The sequence below is a fragment of the Cornus florida genome, unplaced genomic scaffold, assembly GCF_030987335.1.
Source record: "Cornus florida cultivar Cherokee Brave unplaced genomic scaffold, ASM3098733v1 CherokeeBrave_3.0.0_Hap2_Chr07, whole genome shotgun sequence".
NCBI lineage: Eukaryota > Viridiplantae > Streptophyta > Magnoliopsida > Cornales > Cornaceae > Cornus > Cornus florida.
In genome coordinates, this window is record NW_026775577.1 from 20043238 (window position 1) to 20060832 (window position 17595).

The following is a 17595-nucleotide window of genomic DNA, read 5'->3' on the forward strand; positions in this document are numbered from 1 at the left end:
CCGTTTTGCCATTTTACTCTTCGAAAAATGCCCAAAGGGTTATGTATGCTACTAATCTCATAATATATGGGTGTTATGTGCACATTACCTTTTTTTAAAAAAAAAAAATTCTCTTTATATATATCTCTAAACATTTTGTTTTAAAATTTTTTTTTAAGAATTTGTAAAACAAGGATTTGAATTTTTTGAGATTCCAATTTATTCTTTTCTACTAAATTTTTTTTTCTTTATTTATTTATTTTTTTTCGAACCAACACTGTTAAACAAAAAAAAAAAAAAAAAATCCCAATATCAATGTGCACTGCTTTTCGGAGTTTGAAATTTTTTTATTTTCTTTAGTTTGCACTTTATTTTTGTTTTTTATTTTCTATTTTTATCTTTACTTTTCTTTTATAATTTTATTTTTATTTGATATTTTTATCTACTTGTCCATTGCCGGCATACTCCAACAGTGTCATTTTCTATCAGTTTGTAAAATTATTTATTTTTATATTTTTTATAAAATAGTTTAGTAAGAATAATTTAGTCAACTTGAGGTTTAAATTTGTTAGAGGGACCTATTTGCACCACATTGAAACTTTAAAGGTATTTTTTGCATGAGAGGAACATCCTCCAATAGTGTCTTTTTGGATCATTTTATAAAATTATTTATTTTTATATATTTTATAAAATGATTTAGTAAAGGTAATTTAGTCAACTTAGGGTTTAAATTTGTCAGAGAGACCTATTTGCACCAAATTGAAATTTTATGATATTTTTTGTACATAAGAGGGTGTGATATGCAATATTATAAACATATTTTAGGGATGTTTTCTACATTTAATCTTAATTATAAACAGTAACACACAATACTTACGTGAATATATACAATTAAACAAACACAACTATACACTACAATAATTCCCAAACCCATTAGCGACTGGGACAGGACATTGTATAGTATATTACACTATTACCAATTTTATTATTGTTATAGTTATTATTATTATTATATACATTCTTAAGGATAGTAGAAAATATTTGAAATTATCTCACTAATTAGTTTGATAATGATTTTTTTTTTTTTTTTTTTAACCCAAGAAAACAACTATTTTTGTTTATAATATTGGTAATTAAAATTTCATGTGTTTTGGTGATTATAATGATATTTTTGCTTCATATTTCGAGACAAAGTTACATGAGAGAATATTAGATTCTCTTTCTATTATCAAATTCTTATAAAAATATGTAGTTCAATTTATGGCATACCCTTACATTACATATATTGCTTAAAATGATTCACATATAAATTGAAGGGAGTACATTGAATTAAAAATAAAAAATAAAAAAAAATTATAATGAATACGTTACAAATTACTTGAGAAAAAATGAATAATCTAGAATTTTTTAAATATGGCATGTAAAAAAAATGTGTATAATTCTAAAATATGTGTATAATTCTAAAATAATTTAAAGAAACTACCCCCTCTGACATAGACAGTGGAGTGAGCTAAAATAGACAGTGGAGTCTGTAAGTCTTTGTTATCCAGACACTTGTTCTTCTCAAAAGACATCTAAACATCTTCGATCTACCAAAAATGGGACATTATTTACCTTTTAATTAAAGAATAGGACATTTTTTTTTCTCACTTAATCCATTAAAGAAAAAATGAATAATCTAGAATGTGTAGCACATACACGTGCACATAAATCAATATACAAGATGAATTCAACAATTAGGTTTCCCTATTTGCACATAGAAAATATTATAATAAGATTTTAATAAAATAAATCTACGGAAATAATATTTAAAAAGCATACAAAAATATATTGAAAAACACACAAAAATATATGTTTAACGTGATCAAGGACAACTTTGAAATGTAGTGTGAGAAACATAGAGGAGAGAAATCTATTTCTTGTACCACTAAAATAGTGGTGAATTGTGAGCCTCTTATGATCTGATCATTTCATTCTGTTGTGGATAAATATTTTAACGTGCTTGTCCATATATAGTCATATATATTATATTTTTTAGCAAGGGTTCGTTTGTTTATATGTAAAATATTTTTCAAAATTTTTTATTTTTTATTTTTTAGTGTTTAGTTGTAGTAAAATATTTATAAAAATATGATAATCTCCTTCATAAATTATTAGAAACCAACCTGTCAAATTCGCATTTTATCCCGATTTTAGTTACTAACCCGAAAAATTTTGTTTATCAGGGAACTTGTTAAGTTATATTTTAAATTCCTATTATACCCATCATTATTAATTTGGGTTCCTTTATCTTTTTCTCCCTTTTTGAGAGACATTTTTTTTTTTCCCAAACGTAAATGAACTCATGAAATTTAGATCTTATTTTTAGCATTTTTTTTAATATCTATTTTTATAGCTTTATTCTTTCTTTTTTTTTCCCTTTTTTTCTTCTTTTTTTTTCCCTCCAAATACGTATATACATATAAAATATTATGGTGGGTATTTTTTAAGTGCGTTATATTAATTTACAATATGTATATATACATATCAATTAGGTTTTAGAATTTGGATAATAAAGTTATTATAAGTTTTAGGGAATATGTATGTTCCATAAAAAGAATAATACAAAATATTCTATAGTGATATAATTATAGTTGAATTAAAAAAGAAAATCCTCGTAAACTTGGTTGTTATATGTAAAATTCTATTGGTTTTAGTTATTCTAATATAAATAAACATATAGTGGAACAATTCTAATCTTATTCGATTTCATCAAAGTCCTTACAATTACTATATAAATTGTAATCTCCAAATCATATATATATATATATATATATATATATATATATATAAAAATATTTTTTAGTAATGAAATTTAGGTGACTTGTGTCTTGTACAAGTTCAGAATATTATTATCAATAACAAAATTTGATGCATGAATTAATTTTACTCAAATTTATTTGTATTTTTAGTATTTAAAATTATAAGGGCAATTTTGACAAGTACAATAATTTTCTTTTTTCTTTCATTCTATCCAAACTAACAACATAATATTTTTTTACAATTTTTTTGAAAAAATTTCATGCTAACCAAATGCACCATGAAAACTTAATTTTCTTTCACTTTCACTTTTTACCATTCACTTTCACTTTCTATCATCTATTTTCATCTAACCAAACAAAATGCTAAAAGAATAATCCTAGACTAACAGCGAATGCATTTATCCTACTAGTGAGATAGCCCATGATGAAAAACTAAACAAAAAAAGTCATAAACATTGAACTTATAATTTATATTGAGGGGTTTAGGATTGTGCTATTTGGGCCGAGGGGCTACCCCAAGAGACTAGCCGAGCACCTCAGACCTTTGGGCCCAAAAAGCACACTCTACATTCAAATAGATTCAGACCGGGTTGTAAAAAGAAAAGTCAAGTTCTGCCACCCTTATATTAAAATAAAAAATAAAAAATAAAAATTAGACAGGAATTATCAATTTCAATGGGAAAAAAAAAGTACCGGAAAAAGAGAGTAGGTCCTTATAATGTATTGTGTAACAAGGGAGAGTTTGTCCCACGTTGGACCTCGATAGAAAAGTGTTTGGGTTGGGTGTTAGTCTAACTTAATAGTTTAAGTTTTTGGGTCAGATCGCGAAGCACTCTCCCATTACAATTGGTATTAGAACTAGACCCAATCTTTGATCTAGTGTTAAACCAAGCGTCCGTCCAGAAGGCGTCAAAACTTGTATAACATATTTAGTTCGGGAAAATCCATTATAACATATTTAGTTCGGGAAAATCCGTTTTTCATCTAGGCTTCTTCTTTTATCTTTTTTTGCTGATTTAACTATTTTTTTTTTTCTCCTTGCCTTCTTTTTATATATAAAAACAAAAAACAAGAAAACAAAATGAAGAGTCGTACACTGCATTTGAGAAGAATGAATATTTCTAGAAGAGGAATGTATTTATATTTATACCCTTCCAATTGTAGGACCATAGTTTTTATGATTTGTTAAAAAGATGAGGTGGAGTGAATTGAGGTAATAATAAAATTGAGAAGAAAAAAAAAACAAGAAAAAGAGAGGAGATAATAATGCTTACAAATTGACAAACTATGAGTCTGAACAGAATCTTTAAGCATTCTTCTTCAATCCATGGGGGTTGTTAAGGAACTTAGGACACTTACTTTCAGTGTACTGTTCTTTTAATTATTTATTTTCAGCAAGAAACTCACACCCCCAATTGATATCATGAGAAGTTAAACTCTAATCTCAAAGTGGAAGAAATATCACTAGTCTACAACTAGCAGTTCTTTTAGAAGAAAGTCTCTTATGTACTTAATTGAATAGGACTATCTGAAGAGAATAGAACATTCAGCCTTACATTGCCCAAATTTGACTGTTACATATAGATTAATACATTTGAAAATATCAGCTTCCTTTCCAGAGAATTGAATCTTTTCCGCATTTACAAAATGAAAGAAAGCTATGTCGACAAGCATTTTTCAGCTCACACAAGACTTAGAATAGTTTAGCATCCAAAAAAATGTCAGGTCCAAAACGATGCAGATTGACAGGCGTACGCCACTCCAAAAACCCTAACCAAACCCCGCATACACTAAACCAGTCTGTCAGCTGTTGAGATTGGAGAGCATGCCTCCACTTGCAGTTGGCATCACCACCTCCCAACCAGGCCCTTTAAGGGGAAACAAACTAACAGCGGCATCTGGTTCTCCCTCTTCATTTGGCGTACCACCAAGCAGATCACTGCGGTCCAAAACCCTTTCCAAATCTTCATCAGAGATTTCCGTTTGTATCATCCGTTCTTCGGGATCTTCTTCATCTCGGAGCAGTGCCAGCATGTCCTCCTGAAATAACACAGCTCCATTAATGGAAAAGTTTGAAGGGAGACATCTGCATTACATGCTAATATTGCCAAGAAAATCATTCAACTTCGTTACTGAAACAGTTAATCACTCAGAAAAGTGGGTTGAACGAAATGGAGGCAACCTAGTAGGATTTTACATGATAAAAGTTATATAGTACCGACCAATTGTGTTATATGGAGTGGAGTGTTGGACCTTATAAAAGAATCAGCAACATTGGAAATGAGAATGAGTGAATTGACTAGAAGAGATGGGGTCACAAATGAAAGTGCGAGGAAAATTAGGTGTTGCACCCATTGGGGAGAAAATTCGAAAGAGTAGCACCCATATGGAACATCGCAAGGAAACAGAAAGCTCAAGTGATGTAACATTGACATCCTTCTATTCTATTAATTGTAGTCTAATAAATCTAAAATAAGATGCACATAGCTCAGCATAATGGACAACCAAAATAAGATGCACATAGCTCAGCATGACTGCAGCTGAAGATTTTTTTCTGTCGAAAAAGCTGGCATCAGACATTCAGACTTGCATGTATTGATCTGGTATTGGACCCGCATACAACAAGGTTATGCCTACCGATTTCGTGACGAGCCCACCAAAATTCTAAGAACCCTGAGACAAGCCACACCCTAGCCTGTATACCCATTAAGCTCTTCAAATCGTAAACAGTCCAAAAGAAAATTTAAGAACACTCAAAGCAGATTTAATAATATAGTAGAAAAAATTTAAAATTTTGAATGAGTTGGAATTTTTGGAAATAACTTGGAGTAGGACAATTGAATCGTGTCAACAAGTGTTCATTTGTCTGTTGTAGAGGATGGAAAATATACACTATATACCAAAAGTTTTAGAAATGCAGAAACAAGTTATACCATGCGTCATTGGAAAGCTTGTATCAACCAGGCTCTCTAATAACCACATTGTCCAACAGAGAACTACAGCATGGCATTCGAGTACTATTGAGCCAACAGAACAGTACATATCACATGGTTGAAGATAGATTTCACAAACCTCGGTAAGATCTGTACTGTTAGATGTGGTTCTTTCTTGCTGAAACTGCCCCTTCCCAATCACGACATGCTCAAGCTTTAACTTACTGAAAGCTCTTTTCAGAATTCGACCCTGATAGCATATACTTACTCAGTTTCTTCCCATTACAAGTACAATAGTAAACTGCATTGTATAAAACAAAAGAACAAAGCCAACCATAAAGATACCTCCACAGATTGAGCTGTTGCCAGCCTGTAAACATGAACGGGCTTTGTTTGACCTATTCTGTGACACCGATCCATTGCTTGTAAATCCATTTGGGGATTCTGGGATGCAAATGAAATATGATAAACCAAAAATATCAAGTGCATCAAATGAAAAGGGCCAGAAAGACTGAAACAAGCTCAAGAAATAGAAAGAATAGTGGTTTGAGGAAGGTACCCAATCACTATCATATAAAATGCAGGTATCAGCTGCAGTTAGATTGATACCCAGCCCACCAGCCCTGGTGCTGAGGAGAAATATCCTGTAATTACTGTTCAAATCATTGAACTCCTTGATCTGTTTGACCAAAAATAACAGGTTATCACTAAAACTGAAGATGGTTCATCAAATGCTCTTTTTTCTTCTGTGGCAACTGAATCTGAAATGAGGGTAGTTTGCGATCAAAGCAAGCACTATAGACAAATGCATGGAGAGAAATTTATTCTAGGAAGCAACAATGAGACTAAACATATTCCTGGCATGGGTGCAGGCTTGTAAGTTTATAGAGGACACGTCAAAATTACATAGTGTGGGACTATGAGAAAAACAAAGAACATGGGCCCACGCACTCACACACACACACACACATGCACACACACAAAACCATATAACATCCCATGTAGAGAGACAGTGCATCATAACCTATCTAGAAAAACAAGTAATCGGTGATCATCCAAGTGGGGCTAACCAAACTAAAGAGTATATATTCTGGCAAATTTTATAAAATGAGAAGGAAAAAAAACATTTCACTTAGAAAACAGCAATTTTCTGTAAACCAAAACTCCAAATTTTAAAATTAATTTATAAAACTGACTTGGAGCAATATCAAATGTTAAGCGGTAGTAGTTACCTGTCTTTTCCTTTCAGACAATTTCACACTACCATCAATTCTACAAACCTCGAATCCCTTTTCACTAAAGTAGTAATCAAGTATATCTAATATCTTAGTCCACTGGCAGAAGATTAGAACCTGATTGAGAATATAACAGAAGTTAAAAGAATGATAATGCAAATTAGAGTAGTATGTAAATAAATAACCAATTAACTCTAATGTGTACTTTGTGCTTGCGAGTAAATAGTTTTGCCAGCAATCTGTCCAGCAAGTGAAATTTGCCGCACTGTTCAACCATCTGTTCTACAGGTGGATAGAGACCTGTAAAGAAAACAAGCAAGACAAAAATTCCATAAAATTATAGAGAACCCATTTTTTTAGATCTTATTGATATTGCAAAAAACATACAAGAGCCATCAAAGGCTGACTCTAAGAGATCAGGATGGTTGCAGTTCTTCCGAAGCTGAATCATCAGATTATTAAGCTTGCCTTTCATACCACATCCTGCATTTTTATATATAAACAAAGTCAGCAAGAAAAATGACAAAATATAATGAAAATAAATTGTCAAAAGTGAAACAAGTCAACCATCAGACAGAATGGCCGCCTAACAACAACGTGCAACAAATGGACTGAATTCATGAATATCGAAGACTGACTCATTGTATTTTCATCCAAGACCAATGCTGGTCAAATCCATGAGGATTGAGGGATCATAACACAAAAATGTTAATATGGCAACATGATAGCAGGATACAATCTTATGCCAAGTCACAAAACCAAATTGAGTTCTGAAATATGTCAATGCGGATTATTCTTGGAGGACGCCTTGGCATAAATCCCCTCTTCCGGTCTTGTGCTGTTAATAAGGTTCAATCTTACAAAGTACAGGGATGCCTCCCAATTACACAAATTTTGCCTTCAATTTTCAAATAACCTTCCAGAAACCGTACATTCTAACCAAATATTTTCATAAGAAATTTACAATGACTCGTTTCCAAGATACAGCTAAGCAACAAAAAAAGAATTTCAGTGATTGACTACAAAATGGATGTGTCTGCTCATTATTTTTCTTTGTTGTTACTAAATTGTTAATTGTCCATCTAATGCAGCTTTAAAGCAAAAATAGTTCATTACCAGCTTCCACCTTCTCTAGCAAATAATTTTCCAGGGTCTTATTAACTAGATGATCCTGCAAATTTTTTTGATGCTCAGTCATATTGGCATATAATATAATCTCTTTTTTCCGAGGGAGCATCTGCTCAACATTTGCTTTCATTCTTCGAAGGAGAAAGGGACGCAATATAGCATGGAGTTTGGCCACCACCTGCAGGCAGCAAAATTACGTAGAGTTATACATAAAATGCAAATAAAGTGCCGGAACAGTAAAGTGCGTGGTCAGTAAACATGTATACTTGAGCCTTTCTCTTCTCCTCTAATTCTTCCTTTATGGCTTCATTGTTGCACTTTCCCGAAAAATCAAACCTGAACATAAAAATCGTGTAATGAACAAAACTATCAGGCCATGGCAAGTAAATCATCACTTTAACCCAAGGCATTTATTGTTTTCTTCTTAAATTTATTTTTTTAAGAAATTCTACTTTTATAAGAGTTGACCATGGTCAGGGAGAATGATTAGAAAAATGCTCTTAAATCTGTGGAAAAGGGGTTTTAACATAAAAACCACTCAAGTTGCCTTTTAATTCTCACCTTTTCAACTGTACAAAGGATTTAGAAAGTTTTAAGCAGTAAGGTCGTAATAATGACAGGGTTGGGTAAGGGGGTTCATAGGTAGTTATGGAAGGAGCAAGATAAGAACAATGGTCTTAAATCAAAGGAAAAGGGTTTTCACATAAAAACCACCCATGTTGCCTCCTAAACTCTTTGAGGTATCAACTTTTCCAACTGTAATTATAGGTTCTTACAAGTATAGTGGCAAAAGAGACCATAGTGTTTCAAAATACATGGAAAAAAAAAAATTAAAAAAAAAAATTGTCGGAAAGTTATAAATGCTTACTGATATTCAAACTTAATACAGGGCGAATTATGTGCCTCCAAAATTCATTTCAACATTGTTATAACACAACATATTTTCCATGCCTCAATAAATTAAGAAAGACTCTACATTAACAAGCTCCTTGTCCATAATAGCCTAAGGTATTACACAAGAACCAGCTTACAACTTAGGCTATTATGGACAAGGAGCTTATTAATAGAGCCCTTTCATAATTTATAGGCATGGAAAATAAGTTGTGTTATAAACAACGTTGAAATGAATTTTGGAGACACATAATTGACCCTTCATTAAAAATAAAATAAAATAAAACGAACGCTTAAACTATGCACCAAACAGGCATCTGCTGCTTCACGATTCAAACATAGATGTTAAATGCATCAAAAAAAAAAAACAATTATAGGTTTAAAACTTCAATCTTTGTTGCAGAAAAAGCAAATGTAAGAAACAATTTTAAACTTCCATTATTGGGAATGCTGCATTTATCATGACAGATCCTGAATGCAAATACTAAAAAATTCCACAATTAGTCTTTATTTCTTTATTGTGTTGTCAGAAATAAAATGGATACTAAATCTGACATTAATTCTTTTGGTGCTACTAACTTATGTTTCAAATTACTCAAAAGAAAGTCTATGATGAGAGCTCTCCCATGTGAGCTCACACCCTCATCCAGTGGATGAGGGCCAAGCCTACAGTGATAACACTCTCATCATAGCTTTTTACTACTAAGAATTTCCACACAAATATATATATATACCAATGCAACATGATTCAAAAAACTACAAGAAGACAAGTTCCGACTTAACAAATACTATGGGTTCATTTACAAGTTCATGAGAAAATCCTATTTAATGGAAAAAGCCATGGTACTTACCATGACTCAAATTCTTCATGGGATGAGAATATATCAGGCAAAATGAAGTTCAATAAGGACCAAAGCTCAGCCAAATTGTTCTGCAGAGGAGTCCCAGTTAATAGAAGCTTATTTTCAACTGGTAACAACTTCAGTGCCTTAAATAATTTGCATTCGGAGTTTTTTAACCTGTGACCCTACAAAAAGAAATATACAGTTTAGATAGCAGAAGTACAACTGCCCAACCTGAGAACTCAACATTCGCGTATGTTTTGAAAATAAGATATTCATCCACGAATTTGATAACATACCTCATCAACCACAATATATTTCCAATTGTAGTGTCTCAAGTGCTTTTTCGCATCATTTAAAGCAACCTCATATGAAGTAATTATAATGGGGAATTTGGGGCCTATTGTTCTCGGCATGTGCTTCCTCCTTGTCTCATCTCTTTCCTTCTTATCCCCATGGTAGATAATTGCATTCAAAGAGGGAGCAAACCTTTAAAGGAAATGTGCAGAATGAATAAATATTAATCATACATAAAAGGAAAACTATATCTGTTGCGACAGGCGACTGCCACAACACTCACATGAGTGATGATATGTCACATCTCCCTTGTTAGTGTTGTGACAGTCGCCTGTCGCAACAAATAGAAGTGCTCTTTAATTCTAACTACTTGGAATCAGCTAATTCAATAGATCACCAAGACAGAAAATTACCTAGATATCTCGTTTACCCAATTTGAGAGGGTAGAAAGAGGGGCAATGACTAAGTAGGGCCCATCCAAACCCTTGCCTTTTAAGTGTGCTAGTAAGCCAATAGTTTGAATTGTCTTTCCAAGTCCCATTTGATCTGCTAGGATCCCATTTAGCCCATTTTGCCATAAAGATATCATCCATTTCACACCTTTAATTTGGTAGGACTTTAACTTTCCACCAGTCAACAAAGGAACAAGTTCAGTCTGCTCTTTCTCAGTTCTCTCCTCCTCAGTGAGGTTCATATCTTTCGGAGCAGTGCCTTCTTGAGACCTTGTAAGCATTACCGCAACTGCTCTTTTTGCCATCCTCTGAAAAATATCACCATTTTGTCACAGACCATTCAGACCAAAAAAATGTCACATTACATAAAGAACAAAATAATTATACCAAAGAAGCCACAAATGGTAGAAAAATCCATTGGCTGCAAGTCATAGTTCAAAGCTGTGCTACATGGACAAAGACAAAGTACACATGTAGGACATACAATTGGCTATGGGTATAATATATGAGTCCGACAAGTCTTTGTTGACATGCGCCTAAAAAAGTATATCCATACAGCTGTCCTATCATTTTGAGTTGTAAAATTACTCTTTCTAAACAACTGAATCATCTATGTTGACCACTGATAAGTACACCATTTTAACTCAAAAATATAGATACAAAATATAAATATTTAGCAGTGTCCAGTGAGTCTTTTCACCTTTGGTTGGGGATTTGATAAATTTCAATACATAGACATGTCCACCCGATGCTCGCACCAAAGTGCATATAAGATAAGTTCATGGTTGCAGTATTGAAAACTAAATTGAGGGAAGCGATCCAATATGATACAGTAAATAAAAGGCTTATAAATTCCAAACAAAGTTTTTAAAAATAATTATAATAAAATGGATCTAATGAATTAACAAAATACACCACTTAGAATATAGAACACTGCCTAAGTGATTAGTATAACAGTACTAAATTAGTCTCCTATGTATCATAATACAAACGTTTCATCAGCAGATTTTAAAAAGGAAAACAGAGGGTCTAAATTTGTAAACATATACTGTATTTATGAATATGATTGTTATTTTTTTGATAAGTAAAAATTTCAATTAAAAGCGTTCGAAATGGGTACACGTCCCAAATACAACAAGGCTAAGATACCAAGGAATATAGGAAATCAATAAAGTCCTCTGGGGAGCCACAGTATCTCCCCAATCCCCAAAAGAAAAGAGTGAAAATAACATTATGCTTGAGAACAGCAGTCGAGACCTCCTTTCCTTCGAACGCTTTACAGTTACGCTCCCTCCACAGACACCACCAAAGACACGAAGGAACCATCCTCCAGTACCTTCTAGCTTGAAGACCCACAATCACCCTACCCCAAGCCTCTAACAGCTCTCTCGTAGATCGAGGCATGACCCACACTACTCCAAACAGGCCCAACAGAAGGTTCCAACAATCCATGGCCATTGAGCAGTGCAAAAGGAGATGATCCACAAACTCGCCATTATGCTTACACATATAACACCGGTTAACAATGATCAGCTTTCTACTCCTCAAATTGTCAAGCGTCGAGATCTTACTCCATACCGCAATCCACGTAAAGAAGGCCACTTTAAGCGGCACTTTGGCTATCCACACAACCTTCCACGGAAAGCTCTCTACTGGACCAGAAAGGCAGCCGAAAAAAGATCTCACACAAATGGTGCCCCGAGATGAGGGAATCCAAACCACAACATCTCTTCCTTTCCCCCGCATCTCCTGTTGGTACAAGAGCGCCATAATACTGTACACATCGCCCAACTCCCAATCTTGAACAGATCTGTGGAAACGAACATCTCAAGTCGTCTTCCCGCTATCAAGACGATAGCAGTCAGCAACCAAAACATGTCTATCCACAGCAATTCGATACAGTCTCGGAAATAGGCAAGCAAGAGCCCGATCACCACACCACCAATCCTCCCAAAAGCTAATCTCCCTAGCCTCCTGAACTCGGAATCTTATGTGTTTGGAAAATTCATCCCACCCCTTTCGAATAGCTTTCCAAACCCCCACCCCTCCAGGACTTGAGACCGAACACGAAACCCAACCCCCTGTCTCCTCCCCAAAGCGTCCAACTAGAACTCTCCTCCATAACCTATGTCGCTCCATACCAAACCTCCACAGCCACTTCCCTAACAATGCCTTGTTGAAATGCCTAATTCTCCTAATACCTAGGCCCTCATACTTAATGGGTCTACACACCTTCTCCCATCGAACAAGATGATACTTGAACTCCTCCCCAGCTCCTCCCCACAAAAAGAAGTCTCTCAATAGACTCAGCCACCGAGACCGGAATATGGAAAAGAGAAAAAAAAAAATAATAAGTAGGAATGTTCGACAGGGTGCTCTTCAACAAAGTGATCCCCCCCCTGTTCATTTTCAAAATATAAAGAAAATTTAGAAAAAGTGAATAAGAAAACCAACATTAAAAACCCTCTTATATATACAGAATGTGCAATACCCCCCTGGTGTTAAAAAAAAAAACCCTACATTTTGCAAATTGAGCAAAAAAGAGTATTTTGTCAATTTGAAGACTAAAATACCTAAAATGCCCTTAAGCCAAAATAATTAGAAAAAAAATATTGATTTTAAGTTTAAGGGTATTTTTGGGTTTTCATAAATAAAATTGTTCAAAATTGACGATCAACATATATTAGGGGCCAATTTGCATATATTTTCAAATGATAGGGATTTATAAGCACATACCAAATAGTAGGGGTGTTTTTTGCACATTTTTATATAGCAAGGGGCTTTTTGGCACCTTACCCTTAAATATTTCACACAATACCAATAGTTAAAAAAAAAAAATTCATGGATACTCAAGGATCTACAATATTTCAATTTAACTTGCACCATAATATCTAGACCTGCAACAAATTTTAAATTAGCAACACAATCATACCCGACTAACTTAAAATATGAGAACAGGAAAAAAAAAAAGTGCTTCTTTCATTAAAAATATCAAAGCAGCATATTTAACCAGGGAAAAAATTTTAAAGCACCAAGTGTCTTGATTTATGCATTTGATGGTTTAAGAGCAAAGACAGAAAACAGACTTTGAGTGGCATTTGATAGCTGAAGATTGAAGGAGTAAGACTTTAGTGGTTCGTAAATGTGATTTGAGATGAAAGTGGAGATTTTTTAAAAAGCATACAGTTGAGTGAATAGGGAACCAAAAGCATTCTATTCCCTTTGCATGATAAGGCATCACACTAGAAGGTGCTGTCTCAAGGAAGAAGAACGAGACACCTCGTAATACCTAGAAAGGCAACATCATCTCCCTTATTTGCTAGACCATGTCATACATTTGGATTAGAACCCAACAAGACGAGGTATCTAGGGTATCAACCATGACTTCAAATCATGTTCCAAGAAGTTGGCAGATCATACAAAAATAAATTAAAATGAAAGGTTTGCCATCTATGTTGTTTCCATCAGATTAATCGGTTAAGATGAGAAGATGAGCAGCACTAGATGTTGAGCTTTAATAAAGTTTCTGATCTGAATTTTCAGACCACTCAATTGTTTTGAACCTATTCAGTACTGTGGCTGCTTACTTAAAACAATCTCAAGAGTACATTTCTTCTCTCTGAAAAAGTTCCAGTGATACAAATAAAAGATGACCTACCATTCATTTTGGTCCCTTCTTTTTCACACATCAATGGACAATGCCCTCAAATCATATATGAAAGCCAAGAATCATTTTAACAACCATGATACGCATCAATTAAAGAATTGCCTCTAATTCATACATAAGAGATCAATTTCCCTCATATTAGCATACTTGCTTTTTAAATGTATGAAGGTTTGTTTCCTTTTATTTGCTTACAGTAAGAAGAGCAACACACAATCAATTTTCAACATAAATGATGTACACAAAAATATGAATGAAATATCATAAAGAACCTTTACAAAAACAACATATATTGTCATGTAATATTTATAATACAAGAAGACATGTGATATGTTTTCTGGACTCAAGTGCAGATAACAACATCCGTGTCAAGTTGACATGTTATGGATCCAAGAAGAAGGTTCCAGCCTTCCAGGTAATACAGAAAATTAAATTTCTAAATCAATGCCCGAAGATAAGAGGGGATTACATTGTTATAATCTGTTGCTGCTTTTCTTTTTGAACCGCGACCTCTCTTTTTCACTTTCACAGTTGCATTGTCTTCTTCAACTCCATTCTATCAATAAAGTTCATATAAAAACTAAATCAGAAACAAGATAAATTAATGCTAGTATAGAAATTTCTTGAAGAAATAAGCATCAGAGGATACAAATGTGATGTCATCCATTTTCTCCAGCAGAAATTCTGAGTAAAGCTGGGTTTGCGTTAGAAGCTCGTCTAATTTAGTGAACTGGGTGTCATTCAAGCAGGGTTGCTCCTCGGGCTCATTCACTCTTTCTCCTTCCTTCACCCGGGCTTCCAGCAGCTTTTCTTCCTCCTCTGCCATGACTCTTGATATAATAGAAGAATCTCCATTTTTCCCATCCAGAAGTATTTCTTCCTCCAACTTGACTCCAATTTTCTCCTTGCAAAAACAAAAAAAAATACAAAATAGAGGAGAAATTGAGTAGACTGAAACCCACTCCGCACCCTGGGAAATATGGGGCAACGGAAAGAAAAGAAACTCTGCAACTGCAACTCAAAGATAACACGAACAGATAAACTATGAAAATATACATAACCGAAGTAGATAACATAATTTAATATATAAGAACCAGCAATGTAAGATGTTGAAGCACAAAATGCAACCTTGACACTGAAAGAGAAAGTCCCTTAAAGATCAATGAAACACTATGGATGGCAGGGACAGAACTTTCCCACGATCAACAACTAAAGGCATCCGCCTTTGAATTAGGACTCTTCCAAGATATTTGAGATTGACAATGATCATTCTATTCTGAGTCAACTAGAAAGTTCCTTTCGATTATCTCAGATTGATAACAAATAGATGTACCAAAGAGAGTGGTCAAGGAACACATCATTCTTTTCTGAGTGAACACACGGACTTTTACACGAATGATTATAAACATGATTTGGCTTGTGTGATTCCAAATAAAAAAATTATTAGCAATAAATAAGAAATAATCTGCTAACAGCTACTGCAATTATTGCTAATGGGCCATTAGTCCAATGGTATATCATATCCTTCCTCAAAGGGGGAGAAGAGGCGTTCGAGCTCCGTAGTGGGCAAATTGTGTGTGTGTGAGTACTTACCTTACCTATATATATATATATAACTATTGCAATCACTCTACTATAGTTCTAGAATAAATGGACCACACAAGGAATTTTTGTTTTCATTTGGCAGTACAGGTCAGCCACACAGAATAACACAGCAGCAGACTCAAATCCTTAACCAAAGAACTGATCCACATAACTTAGTTTCAGATTGAACTTGAAGTTGAAACTCAATTTGATTCTCAGAAAAATATTTTTACAAAAAGGAGAGAAATGTATTTTCATGACAACCAAGCAGAACAGAAGGCGGTCGATTGCTCTTTATTTTTTCGGGTATCACAATGACACAGAAATATTTATCCGTGCTAAAAACTCTAACTATCAAATAAACAGAACAAGTAAAGGTAAACTTCAAATGCAACGAGAAACAGAATAAAAGCTCAAAACAATAAAAAGGGCTAAGAAAATAATAATAACAATAATAATACACTAGATGATGAAAAAGGACACGACAAGTTTGTGCAAATAAAGCAAGATTTTTTGACAGATAAGAAAAGAACAAATTTATACGCACAAGTGAGGAGCTACAAAATGGCGACGATGTGAAAATTATATATATATATATATATATATAGAAAGAGAGACGGAAAAGGCAACAAATGCAAAATGGAAGCAAACCTCATCTTCGAGGACAGAAGTTGGAGAATCTGCAGCAGCAGCAGCAGGAGATTCGTCCTTCATTCCGTCATGGGCCACCATTTTGAGCTTCTAAGTCTTAACCCTAAGCTACTGAAGTAACTGAACCAATATTTAGGGGTATCAATCCACAACACACAATCAAATCAGAACACACAGTAACACACAATAAACCAAATGATTTTGAAAAAAAAAAAAGAAGCAAAAACTCTAGGGTTTCAATTATTTCCTATTTACGGAGCGATTTATATATATACGGATGTATAGATAGATGTGCGTGTGTGAAATTAGGAGAACTGAGCTTGTTTTTACCGGTGCTTGAGAGAGAGTTGCAGAGAAATGAATGCCGATGGAAGGGTTTTCGATCGGTGGTAGAGCTACTACATGTAGCACTAAATTATTGTTCTACTACTTGTCTGAGAAGATTTGGGCGGGAAATTGAAGTTTTTGTGTTTGCCCTAGAACCGTTCACATAATTACAATGGAGCCAAATGGGAAGTCGTTTTGAGTACTTCTTCGTCGTTTTCAATATTTTGCCGTTACTTTTCAAGCCAACCTGAGCTTACCCATACGATACTTTTTGATACTCAAGAATATACACCCACCAATGCTTGGTGTTGAATACTGTTCATTCTAGTATATAGTGCAACGTTTTTCTATATAAATATGCAGTATGAGAATATGAGAAAGCTCTTCTTCTTCTTTTTTTCTTTTTTTCTTTTTCCTTTTTTTTTCTTGTTAGTTTAATTTATCCGGTTACAAAAGACATATTTATTTTTGTAAATTAAAATATTTTTTTTAATTTCAATTCTAAAGGAATACTTAATCCGAACAAAAAATAAATAAAATTGTAATTCAATTCTACATGAATTTTAAAATTGGTCTGAATAGTGTATTTGAAATTGAATTTATTGAATTTCAATTACATAAAATTGAAAGTCCAATTCAATATTAATCTTGTGCAACCGAACACATCCTAAGAATATTTGTCAATCCGATAATCTAATAGGTAATTCATGAATGAATCGGATATCCGATCTGTTATTAGTCGGATAATTGATCCGATAATTTGATTCATTAAGGGTTTAATTTATTTTATTTAAAAAAGAATAAAAAATTA

At 33.6% G+C, this 17595-nt stretch overlaps 1 protein-coding gene across 1 annotated transcript; it reads right to left on the reverse strand.

Annotated features, from left to right (window-relative positions):
- Positions 1-4309: 4309 nt before the first annotated feature.
- On the reverse strand, positions 4310-17102 carry LOC132266720 (ATP-dependent DNA helicase DDM1-like). The gene is made up of 16 exons (XM_059767695.1): positions 16788-17102; positions 16458-16577; positions 14872-15126; positions 14692-14778; positions 10520-10866; positions 10109-10298; positions 9819-9994; positions 8343-8412; positions 8065-8254; positions 7336-7431; positions 7154-7248; positions 6946-7065; positions 6273-6392; positions 6059-6157; positions 5853-5963; positions 4310-4820 (listed from the first exon to the last, which is right to left on the reverse strand). Exons 2-16 carry the CDS (start codon positions 16536-16538, stop codon positions 4584-4586), a joined length of 2274 nt encoding a protein of 757 aa, XP_059623678.1. The 5' UTR covers positions 16539-16577; positions 16788-17102; the 3' UTR covers positions 4310-4583.
- Positions 17103-17595: the final 493 nt, after the last annotated feature.

Bases quoted from the DNA above. Each gene is read 5' to 3' on its own strand.
- LOC132266720 (XM_059767695.1), bottom strand. From the start codon at position 16,538: ATGGTGGCCCATGACGGAATGAAGGACGAATCTCCTGCTGCTGCTGCT. The intron at 10,867-14,691 runs GTAATCCCCTCT...GATATTTTTCAG, and splicing joins CAGCAACAGATTATAACAAT to AGGATGGCAAAAAGAGCAGT. The intron at 10,299-10,519 runs GTAATTTTCTGT...TTTCCTTTAAAG, and splicing joins TGGGTAAACGAGATATCTAG to GTTTGCTCCCTCTTTGAATG.